Source organism: Oenanthe melanoleuca, chromosome 9 (assembly GCF_029582105.1).
Source record: "Oenanthe melanoleuca isolate GR-GAL-2019-014 chromosome 9, OMel1.0, whole genome shotgun sequence".
Classification (NCBI taxonomy): domain Eukaryota; kingdom Metazoa; phylum Chordata; class Aves; order Passeriformes; family Muscicapidae; genus Oenanthe; species Oenanthe melanoleuca.
The window spans coordinates 1420762-1434674 of record NC_079343.1 but is presented as its reverse complement, the minus strand read 5'-3'; the positions used below and the strand labels follow the sequence as shown (position 1 = coordinate 1434674).

Here is a 13913-nt window from a genome sequence, read left to right as displayed (position 1 = left end):
GACCCTGCTGTCCCTGAGCCCCTGCAGTGACCCTGCTGTCCCTGAGCCCCTGCACTGACCCTCCTGTCCCTGAGCCCCTGCACTGACCCTGCTGTCCATGAACACCTGCACTGACCCTGCTGTCCCTGAGCCCCTGCACTGACCCTGCTGTCCCTGAGCCCCTGCACTGACCCTGCTGTCCCTTTCACACTGTGACCCAAAAAGCCACTGCAGCATTTCGTGTCACAGTGCTTTCCTGCCCCCTTCCTCCACAGCACCTCACAGATGCCAGATGCTATTCTAGGGGCTTATCAGCCTGTGGTTCAGAGATATCTGACGTGGCTCCTGCCTCACACTCCCTGTTCCTCCTGTCACAGGCACACCCAGGGCTTTGGATGCCTGCTTGCCCCTGAGGGCTGTGATCAGCACGCACATCTCTGTGGGTATGGGATGCCTGCAAGCTTCTGAAGCCTTGTGGTGGAGCACAGTGGGCCTTATCTCCAGGATCCTGTGCCTGCTGCTCTCCCCTGCACAGCCTGGTTTGGCAGCTGTGCTGCAGTGCTTCCTTTGCCTGGTGCCACCCCATGCCCCTGAGCCAGGGACATAGGGCATCCTGCTTCTTCTCTTCTCTTCTCTTCTCTTCTCTTCTCTTCTCTTCTCTTCTCTTCTCTTCTCTTCTCTTCTCTTCTCTTCTCTTCTCTTCTCTTCTCTTCTCTTCTCTTCTCTTCTCTTCTCTTCTCTTCTCTTCTCTTCTCTTCTCTCCTCTCCTCTCCTCTCCTCTCCTCTCCTCTCCTCTCCTCTCCTCTCCTCTCCTCTCCTCTCCTCTCCTCTCCTCTCCTCTCCTCTCCTCTCCTCTCCTCTCCTCTCCTCTCCTCTCCTCTCCTCTCCTCTCCTCTCCTTCCCCCCTAGCAGCTGATTACTGACACCAATTAACAGCCCACTGCTGAGCCCTCTGGGGTTTACAGCTCTGCCTGCCCCCTGCACTTCTGCCAAAGCAGAGTTTAGCAGTGGAGCTCCTTGTGGAAGGAGATCCATGTGGGATGCCCTTGGTTTAGGTGCCAGCTGACACTCTCGAGGGTTTGGCTGTACCTGTGCCCAACAGGGGTGCAGGCCAGAGCCCCATCATCACCCTGCCCTGCTCCATCCTTCCCCAGGCACCCAACCCAACCCAAGGCACCATTAGAGTGCAGCATTTGAGGAGGGCTGGGGAGGCTTCCCTGCACCATTTGCCAAGCTGCTCCCTGTGCCCACATCCACCCAGAGCTTGCAAGCACAGCTCAACTCAACACTCTAGCTGCATGGGGCTCTCCAAATCAGATATTGCACCTTCTGGCTTTACTCAGACTTCAGCATGGTATTTCAAACCTCCCCTTGCTGAACATCTCTGTTAGCCACTCTCAGAAGGTGCAGTGAGGCACAGGGCTTGCTGTGAGCTGGTGCTACCATGGATTTGGCCAGGAGGCTGGCACTGAGAATCTCTGATGTGAAATCTGCTGCTACGCAGGAGGAGGAGGTGCTATGGGAGCCCTCAAGTACAGGAGCTGCTGGTGCCAGGCAGGCCCTGCTAGAGCCCTGCTCCAGCCCTGCTAGAGCCCTGCACAGAGCCCTGCTAGAGCCCTGCTAGAACCCAGCACAGAGCCCTGCACAGAGCCCTGCTAGAACCCTGCTAGAGCCCTGCTCCAGCTCTGCTAGAACCCTGCACAGAGCCCTGCTCCAGCTCTGCTAGAGCCCTGCACAGAGCCCTGCTAGAACCCTGCTCAGAGCCCTGCTAGAGCCCTGCTAGAACCCTGCACAAGCCCTGTTCCAGCCCAGAGCCCAGCTCCAGCCCTGTTCCAGCTCAGCTCCAGCCCAGCTCCAGCCCTGCTCCAGCCCTGCTCCAGCCCAGCTCCAGCCCAGCTCCAGCCCTGCACAGAGCCTGAGCCCGCTGGTGGCTGCACAGACCCAGCCTCGGGTGGCACCTGCTGCTGGCTGTGTCACCTCCAACTGCAGGTAACAGCACTTTGCTTCCTCCTCTCTTGCTGGCTGAGCTGGGTCCTGCTGTGCCTGGGGGGAGGCTTTAAGTGTGGTTCCTGCAGGGCAGGAGTCCAGGGGTTGTGATCTCTGAGCCTTTCAGTTTCTCTTCTTACTCCAAGGTATTCTCTATGTGCTTTACCTGGAATATGGGAGTTAATTCATCCCAACATGGAAATGAGTGATTCTATTTTATTTTATTTTTTTTTTTAATAGTCTAAGAAAACCCCTTCCAGTGTCTATCAAAGCAGATCATTGTTAGGGTGATCACAATACAGTTTTCAAGGGATGCAGTGATAGATAAGCCTGAAAGAACACAAATTTCAGAAATGAAGAGAAAAAACTGCTGTGCCTCAGATCCCTGCCTTTGAGAGAGGGGTGAACAGCAGCAGCAAGGTTGGAGCAGGCAGTGTGCAGATTCCTTTATGCTCTTTGGAGACAGAGGGGAAAAGCTCCTCAATTCAGAGCCATGGCAGGGCCCCCCTGGCTCTCCTCTGCCATGGGACAGTTTGCCTGCTCACTCCTTCTGGCCATGCCCAGGGCAGGCCAGCAGTGCCTTGGGGACATCAGAACCTCTGGAAGTGCTGCCCTGCCCAGGTCTGTTCTCATACCTGTGCTGCATCTTCACTGAGCATTTGCTGAGAGCCACCCACTCCATTTGGAGGAATGTTGGTGACAGTCAGGGCTGCTGTCATGGAGGTGGCAGGTCTAGGGCAGCTGATGCAGAAGATGCTGTGCTGTACCCAACTTCACCCCCATTTTCCTTCTTGCTCTCCCTCTGCCCAGTCCCAGGTTCCTTCCCTCTCCCACCAGGGCTCCCTGGTGTCCTCAGCCATTCCACCCACCACATTCACCCTTCAGCCCTTGCTGCCTGCCCACTTTTCAGCTCTCCCCAGAAGGAAGGAGGAGGACTTTCCATGCAAGATTCCCCCTTCAGTGGTGAAAAAAGGCTGGATGCAGCCACCACAGTGCTGCTGCAGCATCCCCTGTGCCTTCAGCCTCTGCCTTGCATCTCTCCCTCCAGCCTCTCTGGTCAGGGCCAGGCAGAAGCCTCCTGCTTCCTGAGCTGCTGGAGGAAACAAGCCCAGCTGTCACCAGCTTCTGTGCTGGGGAGAGCTGCTGCCCAGCTCAGGGGTAGCAGGACACCCTGCACATACTGCTGGCCTTGCCTGTTGAGCCCCAGCTGTTCCAGGCCATCCAGCAGCAGCAAGATGCTGTTTCACAGCTGTCTCCATCCTTTTTGTTACAGCTGGAAGTTGGTGCCTAGCACCTCTGATGCTGCAGGCATTTCATCTACCCCACAAGAAGCATTTCCAGCAGCCACAGGATGCTAGCTGGTCAAGCTGCATCTCTTTAAAGATATTTTTTTTTGCTCAGTCATACCCTATCAGTGCTTTTTGGCCAGCTTTAAACCCTCAACTCATTTCCTCCATCCTCCTCTCAGCCTCTGGACTGCCCTGTGGCCTGGAGCCCTGCTGCTGGGAGCTGCATTGGGCCAGGTCTGCAGCTCCCAAGGCAGCATTGGCCAGAGCCATGTGATGCTGCAGAGCCCAGCAGGGTGGTTTGCCTGTGCTGCACATCTGCAGAGGCAGCTGCTGGCATTGCAGACCAATATTCCAGACTGGCATTGGGCAGTGAAAAGAAAGCTGGGCACCAGAGCAGCTGCCAGACCTGCCCTGTGCCATAACAGTGACCAGGAGCAGGGACAGTGCCCTGCTGCTACTTTCCACAGTTCAGAGAGGTTTTCCTCAGGGAACAAGTGTCCCCTGCCTCTCAGATACAGGCAGTGAGCAGCAAGCCTCGTTGGGAGACCCAGACCTGAGCAGCCAAGGGCTGTGCAGCAGTCACATCAGTGTCTGCTGTTGCCCAAGGCACTCACACATCTCCCCAGCAGCTGAGTTATTGGTGCATTTTTCAGTCCCTTCAGAAGTGAACTCTGATTTGCAGGCACCCTCTGCATTGCAGATGGGGTGTCCCTTCCCACATCTCTGTAAGCTATGGGATTTCATCAGATCCCTCCCCACTTCTCTCTCCTGTTAGACTGGTAAAACACTGATTGAAAGGTGGTTTGTTTTTGTTTTCTGCAGTCATTTAGAAGCAAGCAGAAGTGGCAGATACTCAGAATCACCAGTTCAGAGAATTGTTCCATGTGCATGTCACATGGAGCCACTTTCCACAGGATAGGCTCTGATGAAAGATGTTTTTTATCAGCCCATGAACTCACACTCTTCACACAACTAATACTCTTGAAAAACATCTTTCGGAGCTCCCTATTTAATAAAGGCTGTCTGCCATGTCTTATTGGAAGTGAAGCCTGAGACACCCACAAACTGAGTGAACATAAAGCTTGACCAGGGATGCCAAAGGATGACACAGGCTGACAAAGACAGCTCTGTGAGCTCAAATTCACTTCTTTGGCAAAGGACATATGTATTATATGTGCTTTTTTTACAGCTACTAAGGGGTCTTACCATGTCTTTTCCTATTTCAGGTCTCAGAGCATCATCCAGCACCTGTGACTCAGGACAATGAATGTGTCCAACAACTGCAGCTCCACAAATCTAGAGCTGCACCACCATGTTCGCCTCCTTGAACTGGCTCTGTACAGCCTCATTTTCTGTTTTGGAGCACTGTTTAATGCCCTTGCCTTGTGGGTGTTCTCCTGCAAGATGAAGAAGTGGACAGAAACCAGGGTGTATGTCATGAACTTAGTGTTTGCAGATTTCTCTGTCATCTGCACCTTGCCTTCCATGGTTTATTTGCTCTGGAGTGAGTCAGCCCGAGGGCAGCTCTGCCAGTTCACAGAGATGATGTATTTTATCAACATGTTGGTGAGCATCTACACCATCTCATTCATCTCCATTGACAGATACATTGCCATAGAGCACCCTTTGAAAGCCAGGAGCTTCAGGTCCCCGTGGAGGGCAGCGCTGCTCTGCGGGCTGCTGTGGCTGCTGGTGGTCAGCAGTGCCACCCTCCAGCTGTGGCAGGGACACCCAGATCTCTGCTCCCAGACCTACACCCCCATTCCTGCTGCTCTCAGCCTGCTGGCCATTTTCTTTGTTTTCATTCTCCCCTTGGCAACCCTGACCTTCTGCTCCACAGCAGCCATCAGGAGCCTCAAGAAGCATCTGAACAGCAATTCAGCGGAGGAGAAGTCAATCCAGAAAGCTGTACACATTATTTCTGCAAATCTGATTGTGTTTCTGATCTGTTTTCTGCCAGCCTGCCTGGGGCTGCTAGCCAGGTTTGTCATGGAGAGGGTTGGAGTCTCCTGTTTCCTGCTGTGTGCCATCAGGAACCTCTCCTCTGTCATGAGGTGCATTGCCACCTCCAACTGCTGCCTCGACAGTGTCTGCTACTACTTTGTCACCAGGGAGTTCCATGAAGCCTTTCTGTGGCCCAAAGCCAGCACTCAAAAACCAGAGGCAACCCACCCCTTGCAGACAGAGACTTGCTAAAGGAGAAAAGGGAGCACAACCCACCCACAACCTCTGCAGCATAGAGAGGAAGTACAGCTTCAGGGCTACTGAGAGAAGTTTGCTTAAGTTACTCTTTTTCTCTAGCAAATTCTGTGTTAGGTTTAGAAATTTGTACTCTATGTTTTTATTAAACAAATAGGTCACAGAGATGTGTAGAAGTGTGATGTAACTGCTTGTTGTTGACATGGCTCCATTCCACCCTCCAGCATCATCTTGTGACATCAAGACAGGTGAGCCATGAACCTCTTTTGGTTCCTTCTGCAGCTGAAATCTATTGATCTTTCTTGCTAACATGTACAGATGTGCATATCATATTTTCCTCATTGTGTATTTCAGGTTGTCTGCATTATTAAAGTAATCCAGTTTATATTTATCCCATTCCTTTGTCTGGCTGGGTTGGGTGGCTGTTCAGGTGATTCAGGCATATTATTAAGTACATAAAAAACAAAACAGCCTAGGCTGTCCTGAGCTCCTTCCCCTTCAACAGGTCAGACAGGTGTGAGGGAACCTTTGGGATGAAATCAACACTTGTCAGTCCAGATTTGAGAGCTGAGTCCTCCTGCCCTGCAGAGCCCTGGCCCAGAGAGCCTCCCCAGAGCAGCCACCCCTGCAGGGCTGTTCCTCCCACACACAGCAAAGCCATTTCCCTGCTGCCTGGCCATTTGCCACCCTAGTTTTTGTTGTGGCACCAGGCTGACCCCCAGGGTCACCACAGTGTCCCCCCAGGTGAGCCCAGCTGGGGCTGGGTGTCCACAGCCTGCCCACACTGTCACCCCTAACATTTCCACCAGGGAAGTGTGTTTTTCCATGAGTCAGCAGCCTAGAAAAGTCAGGGGAGAGAGGAAGTCAATAAATGCTGCCTAGAACTGGGCTTTTTTTAACTTTCTGAATGCTAAAAATCCCCCCAAATGGCACTGAGCTCTGCCCCAGCAGTGTTCTACCAGACAGTGTGGGGGAGTCTTTCCTGCCCACAGACACCTTCCCCTGTGACCTACATGTGCCCTCAGTGAGCACCCAGCCAGCTCCCAGCCTGCTGCTTCACCTTTGAGAACAGGAGCTCCTGGGCTGCTTTGCACAGCCTGGGCTTTGGTAGGGGGCACAGAGGTGGCTTCTCTGAGAAGCTGCCAGGAGGTTCCTCCTTGTCTGCACAGCCAGTCCCTGCTGGCTCTGGGGATGGATTTGCTGCTGGCCAAGGCTGGGCCAATGAGAGAGGTTGGAAACACCTCTGAGATAACACATGTAAGAAGAAAATCAAAACAAAGGGGGACACACTGGTAATGCCAGCCAGAGGAGAGGAGGAGGTGAGAACATGTGAGGGAAACAACACAGAGACACCAAGGGCAAGGGGGAAGGAGGGGCAGGAGGTGATCCAGGGGCCAGAGCTGAGATTCCTCTGTAGGGAGTGGTGAGAGAGTGGTGAGACCATGGTGGAACAGCTGTGCCCTGCAGCCTTGGGGATCCCCAGGGATGCAGAGATCATCCCACAGCCCCTGGGGATCCCCAGGGATGCAGAGGTCATCCCACAGCCCCTGGGGATCCCCAGGGATGCAGAGATCATCCCACAGCAGTTTTGGGAGGATGCTGTCCATGGGATGGACTCACACCACAGCAGTTTTGGGAGGATGCTGTCCATGGGATGGACTCACACCACAGCAGTTTTGGGAGGATGCTGTCATGGTGGGATGCTGTCCATGGGATGGACTCACACCACAGCAGTTTTGGTGAGGATGCTGTCCATGGCATGGACTCACAGTGCAGCAGGTTTGGAAGAACTGCTGCTTGTGAGAGTGGACCCAGTCTGGAGAAGTTCACAGAGAACTGTCTCCCATGGGAAGGACCCAAAGGTCTCACAGGGAGGGGCTTCTCTCCTGGAGCAACAAAAGAAAATATCAATGATGAACTGACCAAAACCTCCATGTCCTGTCTCCCTGCACTGCCGGTGGGAAGGAGGGAGGGGCTGGGAGAAGAAAAGGTGTTTTAAGGGCTTACTTAACTTCTTGTTACTTCTTATTGCTACTAACAATATCTTATAACTTTATAAGCCATAAACTCACTTTATATCTCTAAGATGAGCCTGTTTTGCTCTTGGAATGTTTCCTCCCAGTCCTTAGCTTAGGAACCCTTAGTTAAATTTTCCTCTGCTCTGCCCAGCTGTGGCAGGGGAGGGCGAGTGAGCAGCTGTGGTGGGTGCCTGGCATTTGGCCAGTGCCAAACCATGACAGCTCCAAAGACAAGAGGGAATGGGGCAAATCCTGAGGGAGTCAGCCTGGCTGCTGCCAGCTGCCTCGCAGGCACGGGATTGCAGCTGCTGTAGCAGTGGGCAGCAAGAACCATCCAGATGTGTGTGAAATGCCGCTGGGGCATGTTCCTGCTGCTCCAGCACCTGCGTGCCACACAGCTGGGCGCTGCCATCCCTGGCATCCCTGCGGTGCTGAGGAGCAGAGTGACCACCCCCGGCTGCTGTGCAGAGGCTGAGCCAGCCCAGCATGGGCCACCTGTGCTCCCTGTCCCCTCTGCCACCGCCCCAGAGGCTCCCTGGGGACCCTTCCGAGCCAGAAGGGCCATTTGCAACCATTACGGGCTTTATTTCACAAATTGTTTTCCCACGACTGGAAAGATTAAATTTTAATTGCCGGGTTGCGTGAGGAGGGGAGGGATGGAAAAACTGAGGGTGAAGCTTCGAGCTGCCGGGAGTGACAACAGAGGGCACCAGAGGCTCGGGCTCAGCAAAGCCAGGGCATAAATGGAGCGCTGGAGGAGCGCACGGGCTCATTGCTGGGCTGGGACAGCTGTGCCCTGCACTGACACCTTCCCTGCCAGGACCTGCCTGTGCCCGCAGCCTTCCCAGGAGCAGCTCACATGGAGCAGGTAAAGGCTTTCCTGTCCCCAGTGGGGCTGTGCTCAGCCCTTCAGGGTGTGCTTCACCTCCTGCTTGCCAGCTCAAGGCTCGCTCAGTGCCTGCTCTCCTGCTGCTTTCCCAGCTGTGCTGCCCCTCTGTTCTGCAGCTGCATTCCACCCAGGGGGGTCTCTGCCCCTCTGTTCTGCAGCTCCATTCCACCCTCGGGGGTCTCTGCCCCTCTGTTCTGCGGATTCCCATCAGTGCTGTCAGTTTTGGGACACCTGGGAGCTGTCACAGCTCTGTGCTTGCATGGGGGGTTTGGTGGGGCTGGTGTGTCCAGCTGCTCCTCAGGCCAGTGATAAGCAGCCAGAGTGGCTTTTTCACTGCAGGGTGACCACAACAGGCTGCCAGGGGACAGCTGCAGAATGGGCTGAAACCACAGAGTGGCCAAATCCTATGAGGCTGAAAGCCCAAGAGCACTACGACACCAGCTGTATGTTAGTTCCTCTGTGAATTCCACCCTAAAAATGACTGTACACCTGTGCTTCAGTATTGCCATACCAGTTCTTGTGCTAGGGCAGGTGTTGTGCTTTCCTCTGGGGTTGTCAGATCTATCTCCCAATCTTGGACACTAAAACAGTCCACTTACTTCATGCAATCATGTATTTCCACTACAATTTACATGTTGATGTTTAGAAGCTGATAACTTATAAGGCAATGCACTGGTAAGAGATTGTAGGAATCTGGGCACTTTCCATGCCTGGCTCATTGTAAACAGTTCTATGAGCTGCAGATAAAGTCTGATTCATCCTCCTTGCTGGTGGCAAACTGCCCTGAAATATTTAAAGGAAGAGCAGAAGATAGTCTAAGTTCTCGGATTCATGTTTTCTGCCCTAGCAATATTTTGGCTTCCTACCTTTGAAGGCAGAGATCAGACACATGTGCTCACTTTCCCTTCTTTCTCTGGAGGTCTGTTATCTGCCAGGGCTGCTGGTACCCCTGCTGAGCTGTTCCTGGCCAGCAGAGGAATGGATTTGTGTTTGGGGGCACCCACCCTCCCAGCAGCCTGCAGCAGCATTCCCACTGCCCTGGGAGCAAAGGTGCTGGGCTGGGAGGGCTCGAGCCCTGGGGATGTTCCCAGGTGTGGCAGGACCCAGAGCAAAGCCATGGGGTGGCTCCAGCAGCAAAGCAAAGCTGGTGGTGCTGGTGGTGCTGGTGGTGCTGGTGGTGCTGGTGGTGCTGGTGAGCACTGAAGCCCTCCAGAGGCTGCAGGGACAGGAGAGGGGACACGGCTGCAGGACACTGTCACCGAGCTCAGCCTCACGCCTGCTCTCTTTCCTTGCAGGGACAGCCCAGCACGGACAACTGCACTGACAGAAGTGCACAAGGTGCCATTGTGCTGTTTCAGATGGTTCTCTACATCCCAGTGCTGTCTCTGGGGATCCCACTGAATGCCATTGCCTTCTGGGTCTTCTGCTGCAAAATCAAGAGGTGGACGGAGACCAAGGTGTACATGATCAACCTCATCGTGGCAGACAGCTTCCTGATCTTCACCCTGCCTTTCCTGCTGTATTTTACCAAGTACAAGCATCCTGTAGATGGGCTGTGTTTAGGCATACAAAGCATCTATTTTACAAACATGCCCATGAGCATCCTGATCATCACCCTGATCGCCATCGATCGATACATTGCAATCAAGTTCCCTCTGAAAGCAAAGGTTCTCCGATCCCCACTGAAATCAGCTTCTGTCTGTGGCTTGCTCTGGATAACACTGATAACTTATTCCCATGTCTATCGCCTACTTCACGGTGACTGGGAAGGTTGCTGCTTTCAGAGAGAATCTGTCCAGCCTAGGTATTCTGCTGTGTTCTACACTGTCCTTGCATATTTTATTCCCTTAGGGATTGTGACTTTTTGCTCAGTACAAATCATCAGATGTCTAAAAGAGAAGATGGCCACAAGCCCTGATGAGACAAAATTATTCCAGAAGGCTGTGCACATTATTTCAGTGAATTGGTGTGTGTTTGTTGTCTGTTTCTTACCCTTCCACATCTCACTGCTCTTGCGGTTTGCGGTGGACGCTGCTGGAGCTCATTCTCTGATACCAGGAGTTATAACCTTTATTAAGTTCTCTGCATCCTTAGCAAATTGTAACTGCTGTCTGGATGCATTTTGCTATTATTTTGCAGCCAAGGAGTTTCCAGAGTTTTCTTCTATGTTCCCCAAGTGTGTATTCAGGAGGTCCAAGACGAACCAAAGCGAGGAGTCGCAGCCATCCATGGATGAAGTGGTGCCATGAACAAGGGGCAGTGCACAGCAGGTGCTGAGTGCCACAAGGCTGCTCGAGTTTGAGGCACAGGGAATGCACCCACCTACAGTGTTTGCAACCATTGTAGGTGTAGGCATATGTACAGAAAGGGACAAACCCCTCCAAAGGGTCTGATGTTAACTTGAATTTTGCCCTGCTGTCCCCAGTGAGGTGAGTCCAGCTCTGTCTTGTGTCGTTCTATCACAGCTCCAGGCCCCTCCTGGGGACAGCTTGTCTTGGTTGGCTTCATGGTCCCTCACTTTCAGTGTCTTTTGACTTGTAAGCCTCTAAAAAATTTCCTCCTGGGACTGCACTCAGAGGCAATTTACTTCCCTAGTGACAACTAACATACAGTTCCCCTCAATCTGTCACCACGCAGTGACACTCGCTCAGACCACAGTCTGAAATCACTGCCCAGACCCTGGCTCAAACAAACACACAAGGCACTGTTCCCAGCATGGAAAGTGTCCTAGCCAAACGTTGGATCCACCTGCTTTGTGTCAGTGCTTTGGCAGACAGCACAGTGAGCAGCTGTGCCACAGAAACAGATGAAACTACTCAGGTCGTTCAGCTGATAATTCCTCCCAATTTTCCTCCCTGGTGTATTTTCTAATGCTCTGGCATTACTGGTATTTCACTGCAAGCAGAGCAAGTAGCCTGTGTGTATATGTGACCAGTTTAACCACTGCACACGGTTTAGCCCTCCTTCTGCCTTCTAAATTATCTTTCAAAGACAGGAAAAGATATGGGAGACAAATAGTGCCTGATCTTAGCAACCATCTGTTGCTGAAGATGTGTGAGTGTTGTCACCCCTGTAGCCATCAACAAATATGAACTACCCTCAGAAAGCAAGAGGCTTCTTGACAGACACCTCTTACAATCCAGACAAGTGGTATCCAGCAAGGAAAAGCACTTCTACTTCAGGAACAGCACAGAGGACCTCCAAAAACATCTTTGGACCTAGGATTCCCTTCTGAGACATTGCATCTCATTGCTTATAATGAATGCCTGTTCCAAAAACATGATTGTGATTTTTTTTTTTATTATTTTGAAAAAAGAGATGAAGATTCATATCAGCCTGTTAACCTACTATTAATCTAGAAAGCAAATAATTTGCTTGCTTTTGAAGATTCAGCCATGCTCATGTTTTCTCCCATTTAACATGGAGAAATTATTCAATCTCCAATGGGCTCCAAATAGGTCATCTACTCTGAAATTCAGAACAGGAGTGCTTGTATACATGTGGCCCCACATATAGGTCTCATAATTGTTCCTTCTTCTCTCGTTGTAAAGGGGAAATGAGTTGACTTCACAATCCCTGTCATCATTAAGATTTTTTGCTGTTTCCACTGCATGCTATGAAAACAAACAAAAAAAATCCATACTTTTGCAAGTGAAAATAAAGGTGTGTCATAGTAATATATCTATAAATAAATATTCATATATTACATTGCACATCAGAATCCTCTACTCTTAATGCTAAACCTATACTGGAGATTGGGAGACTTTGCTACCAAGATATAAGATCTGCCTTACAGCAGGGTGTTTAACAGGGAAACCCAAAGATGAGAAAGGAGCTTTCTGATTATCTGAAGATCTGTGTTCTACCTTGGATAAAAATTTTTATCTGGTTTATATGACAAGTTAAGTATGGGTTTCTGGCATCCTCCTTCAGTCTGAACAAAGCCTCAGCTCCTTGAGTGCTCCTAGGAAATGGAGCAGATGGTTATCAGACCCTGGGCCACAACAAGCTCTGGCCACCATCCAGCACTGCAATAGCAATCCAGGAGGATGGCAACACACATAACCCCAAATCTTTTCCATTTCCTAGCACAAGAGTCTGGGAAGTGGTAGTGGGGACCAGCCACAGCTGCCAAAGTCCATCAAACAACGAGGCTGAACCACTGCATTTTATCAACATTTCTGCAAGATACAACTTTCCTGCCCCTTAAAAGAAAAAAAATGCTAATATTTTTTTCCACTTCAGGCTTGAGAGAGAAAAAAAATATCCCACAAGGAAAAGCCTACAAAGTAATTCAGAATCTTGCTTTTATGTGAGTGAGTAGCCATTGGATATGGCATTTTTTGCCCTCCTGTGCATGGAAGGCAGGGGCTGCCATGAAAGTATTTATCACCAGTAGTGATAAATAGTATTTAAAACTAAAAAAGTATTTAAAACTAAAAGTATTTAAACAGCAGTATTTCGCTGTTTGGTGGCATTTGGGCAGGCCTGAAACCTGAGTTCTCACCAGAGGTTTGAGCTCCAGGGGGCTGAAGGACACATCCTGGGGAGCTGTGGGCTGGATGCTGCTTCCAGTGCTGGAGGCATCTCTGATTCTGCTTCCCTGCTGCAGCACAGCTGTTCCAGTGGTGAGCACTGCCCAGCAGCCTGCAGGGAGCTCCACAGGCACTGAAGCAGCATCAGGCATTTGGGAAACATGGGATTTTCCATGCCCTGCCCAGTGTGTGTGCACAGATACTCAGCTGGTCCCTGGGATTTTAGCTTTTCTATTTTTTTATATATTAGTAATCCTGCAAGTCTTTAGTGTAGAACTCTAAACTCCATACACAGTGTGAGCTGCTGCTTTCCCATTTTGGTCAGACACAATTCCTCTCCAGGCCTGGGAATTAAGGACACCTCACTGTCTCAGGCCCTGAGAGATGGAAACAAAAGTGAGCTGGGGGTAGCAAATTTGGGGTAAATGACTTCATTTCCTGGAGCTGTAATTGGAAGATTAACCCCCAATGTGCAAATGGACCAAACTTATAAAAGTGTGAAAACCTGTGACCTGTCATCCATGTTTGGGTGTTTTGTATGCCCAAAATGTACCTGAAGGCCCTTCAATAAATACAACCACTTTTTATTCCCTTGATTTTGCCTGGCCCATGTTTTTAGGGAGCCTCAAAAGGCACCACTGCAGAAGCCTGGGGAGGGGTGCAGCACAGGGAGCCCTGACAGGGTTTTGTGCTGCAGGCAATTCCGTGCAGTGCTGGGAAAGGGGAAGGGGAAATAGCCCCAGCAGGGCTGCTCACTGTGTGAGATTGCTGCACTCAGCCTCAAACTGCCTCTTGGCATGCTAAAAATAACAGTGACATGTTTTGCTGTCCACCCTACAGTTCTCTTTTGGTCAAGATCTGCTGTTGCACATCCCTCCTTGCTGTGCTAAGGGCAGGAAGCAAACCCCACTGCAGGGCTGGGTGCTGCAGGGTCCCTCTCCTGGGTGTGAGATGGCACCAACACCCCTCCTGCTGCTACTGGGCTAGGAGAGTGGAGAAAAGGATGTAGCAACAAGAC

At 51.3% G+C, this 13913-nt stretch overlaps 2 protein-coding genes across 2 annotated transcripts; both read left to right on the top strand.

Annotated features, from left to right (window-relative positions):
* Positions 1-4517: 4517 nt before the first annotated feature.
* LOC130257037 (G-protein coupled receptor 35-like) lies at positions 4518-5753 on the top strand. The gene has a single exon (XM_056499264.1). It carries the CDS (start codon positions 4518-4520, stop codon positions 5448-5450), a length of 933 nt encoding a protein of 310 aa, XP_056355239.1. The 3' UTR covers positions 5451-5753.
* Positions 5754-8139: 2386 nt separating this feature from the next.
* LOC130256725 (G-protein coupled receptor 35-like) lies at positions 8140-12762 on the top strand. Its single transcript, XM_056498602.1, has 2 exons — positions 8140-8339; positions 9656-12762. The coding sequence occupies exons 1-2, from the start codon at positions 8331-8333 to the stop codon at positions 10607-10609; spliced, it is 963 nt and encodes a 320-aa protein (XP_056354577.1). The 5' UTR covers positions 8140-8330; the 3' UTR covers positions 10610-12762.
* The last annotated feature ends 1151 nt before the right edge of the window (positions 12763-13913 follow it).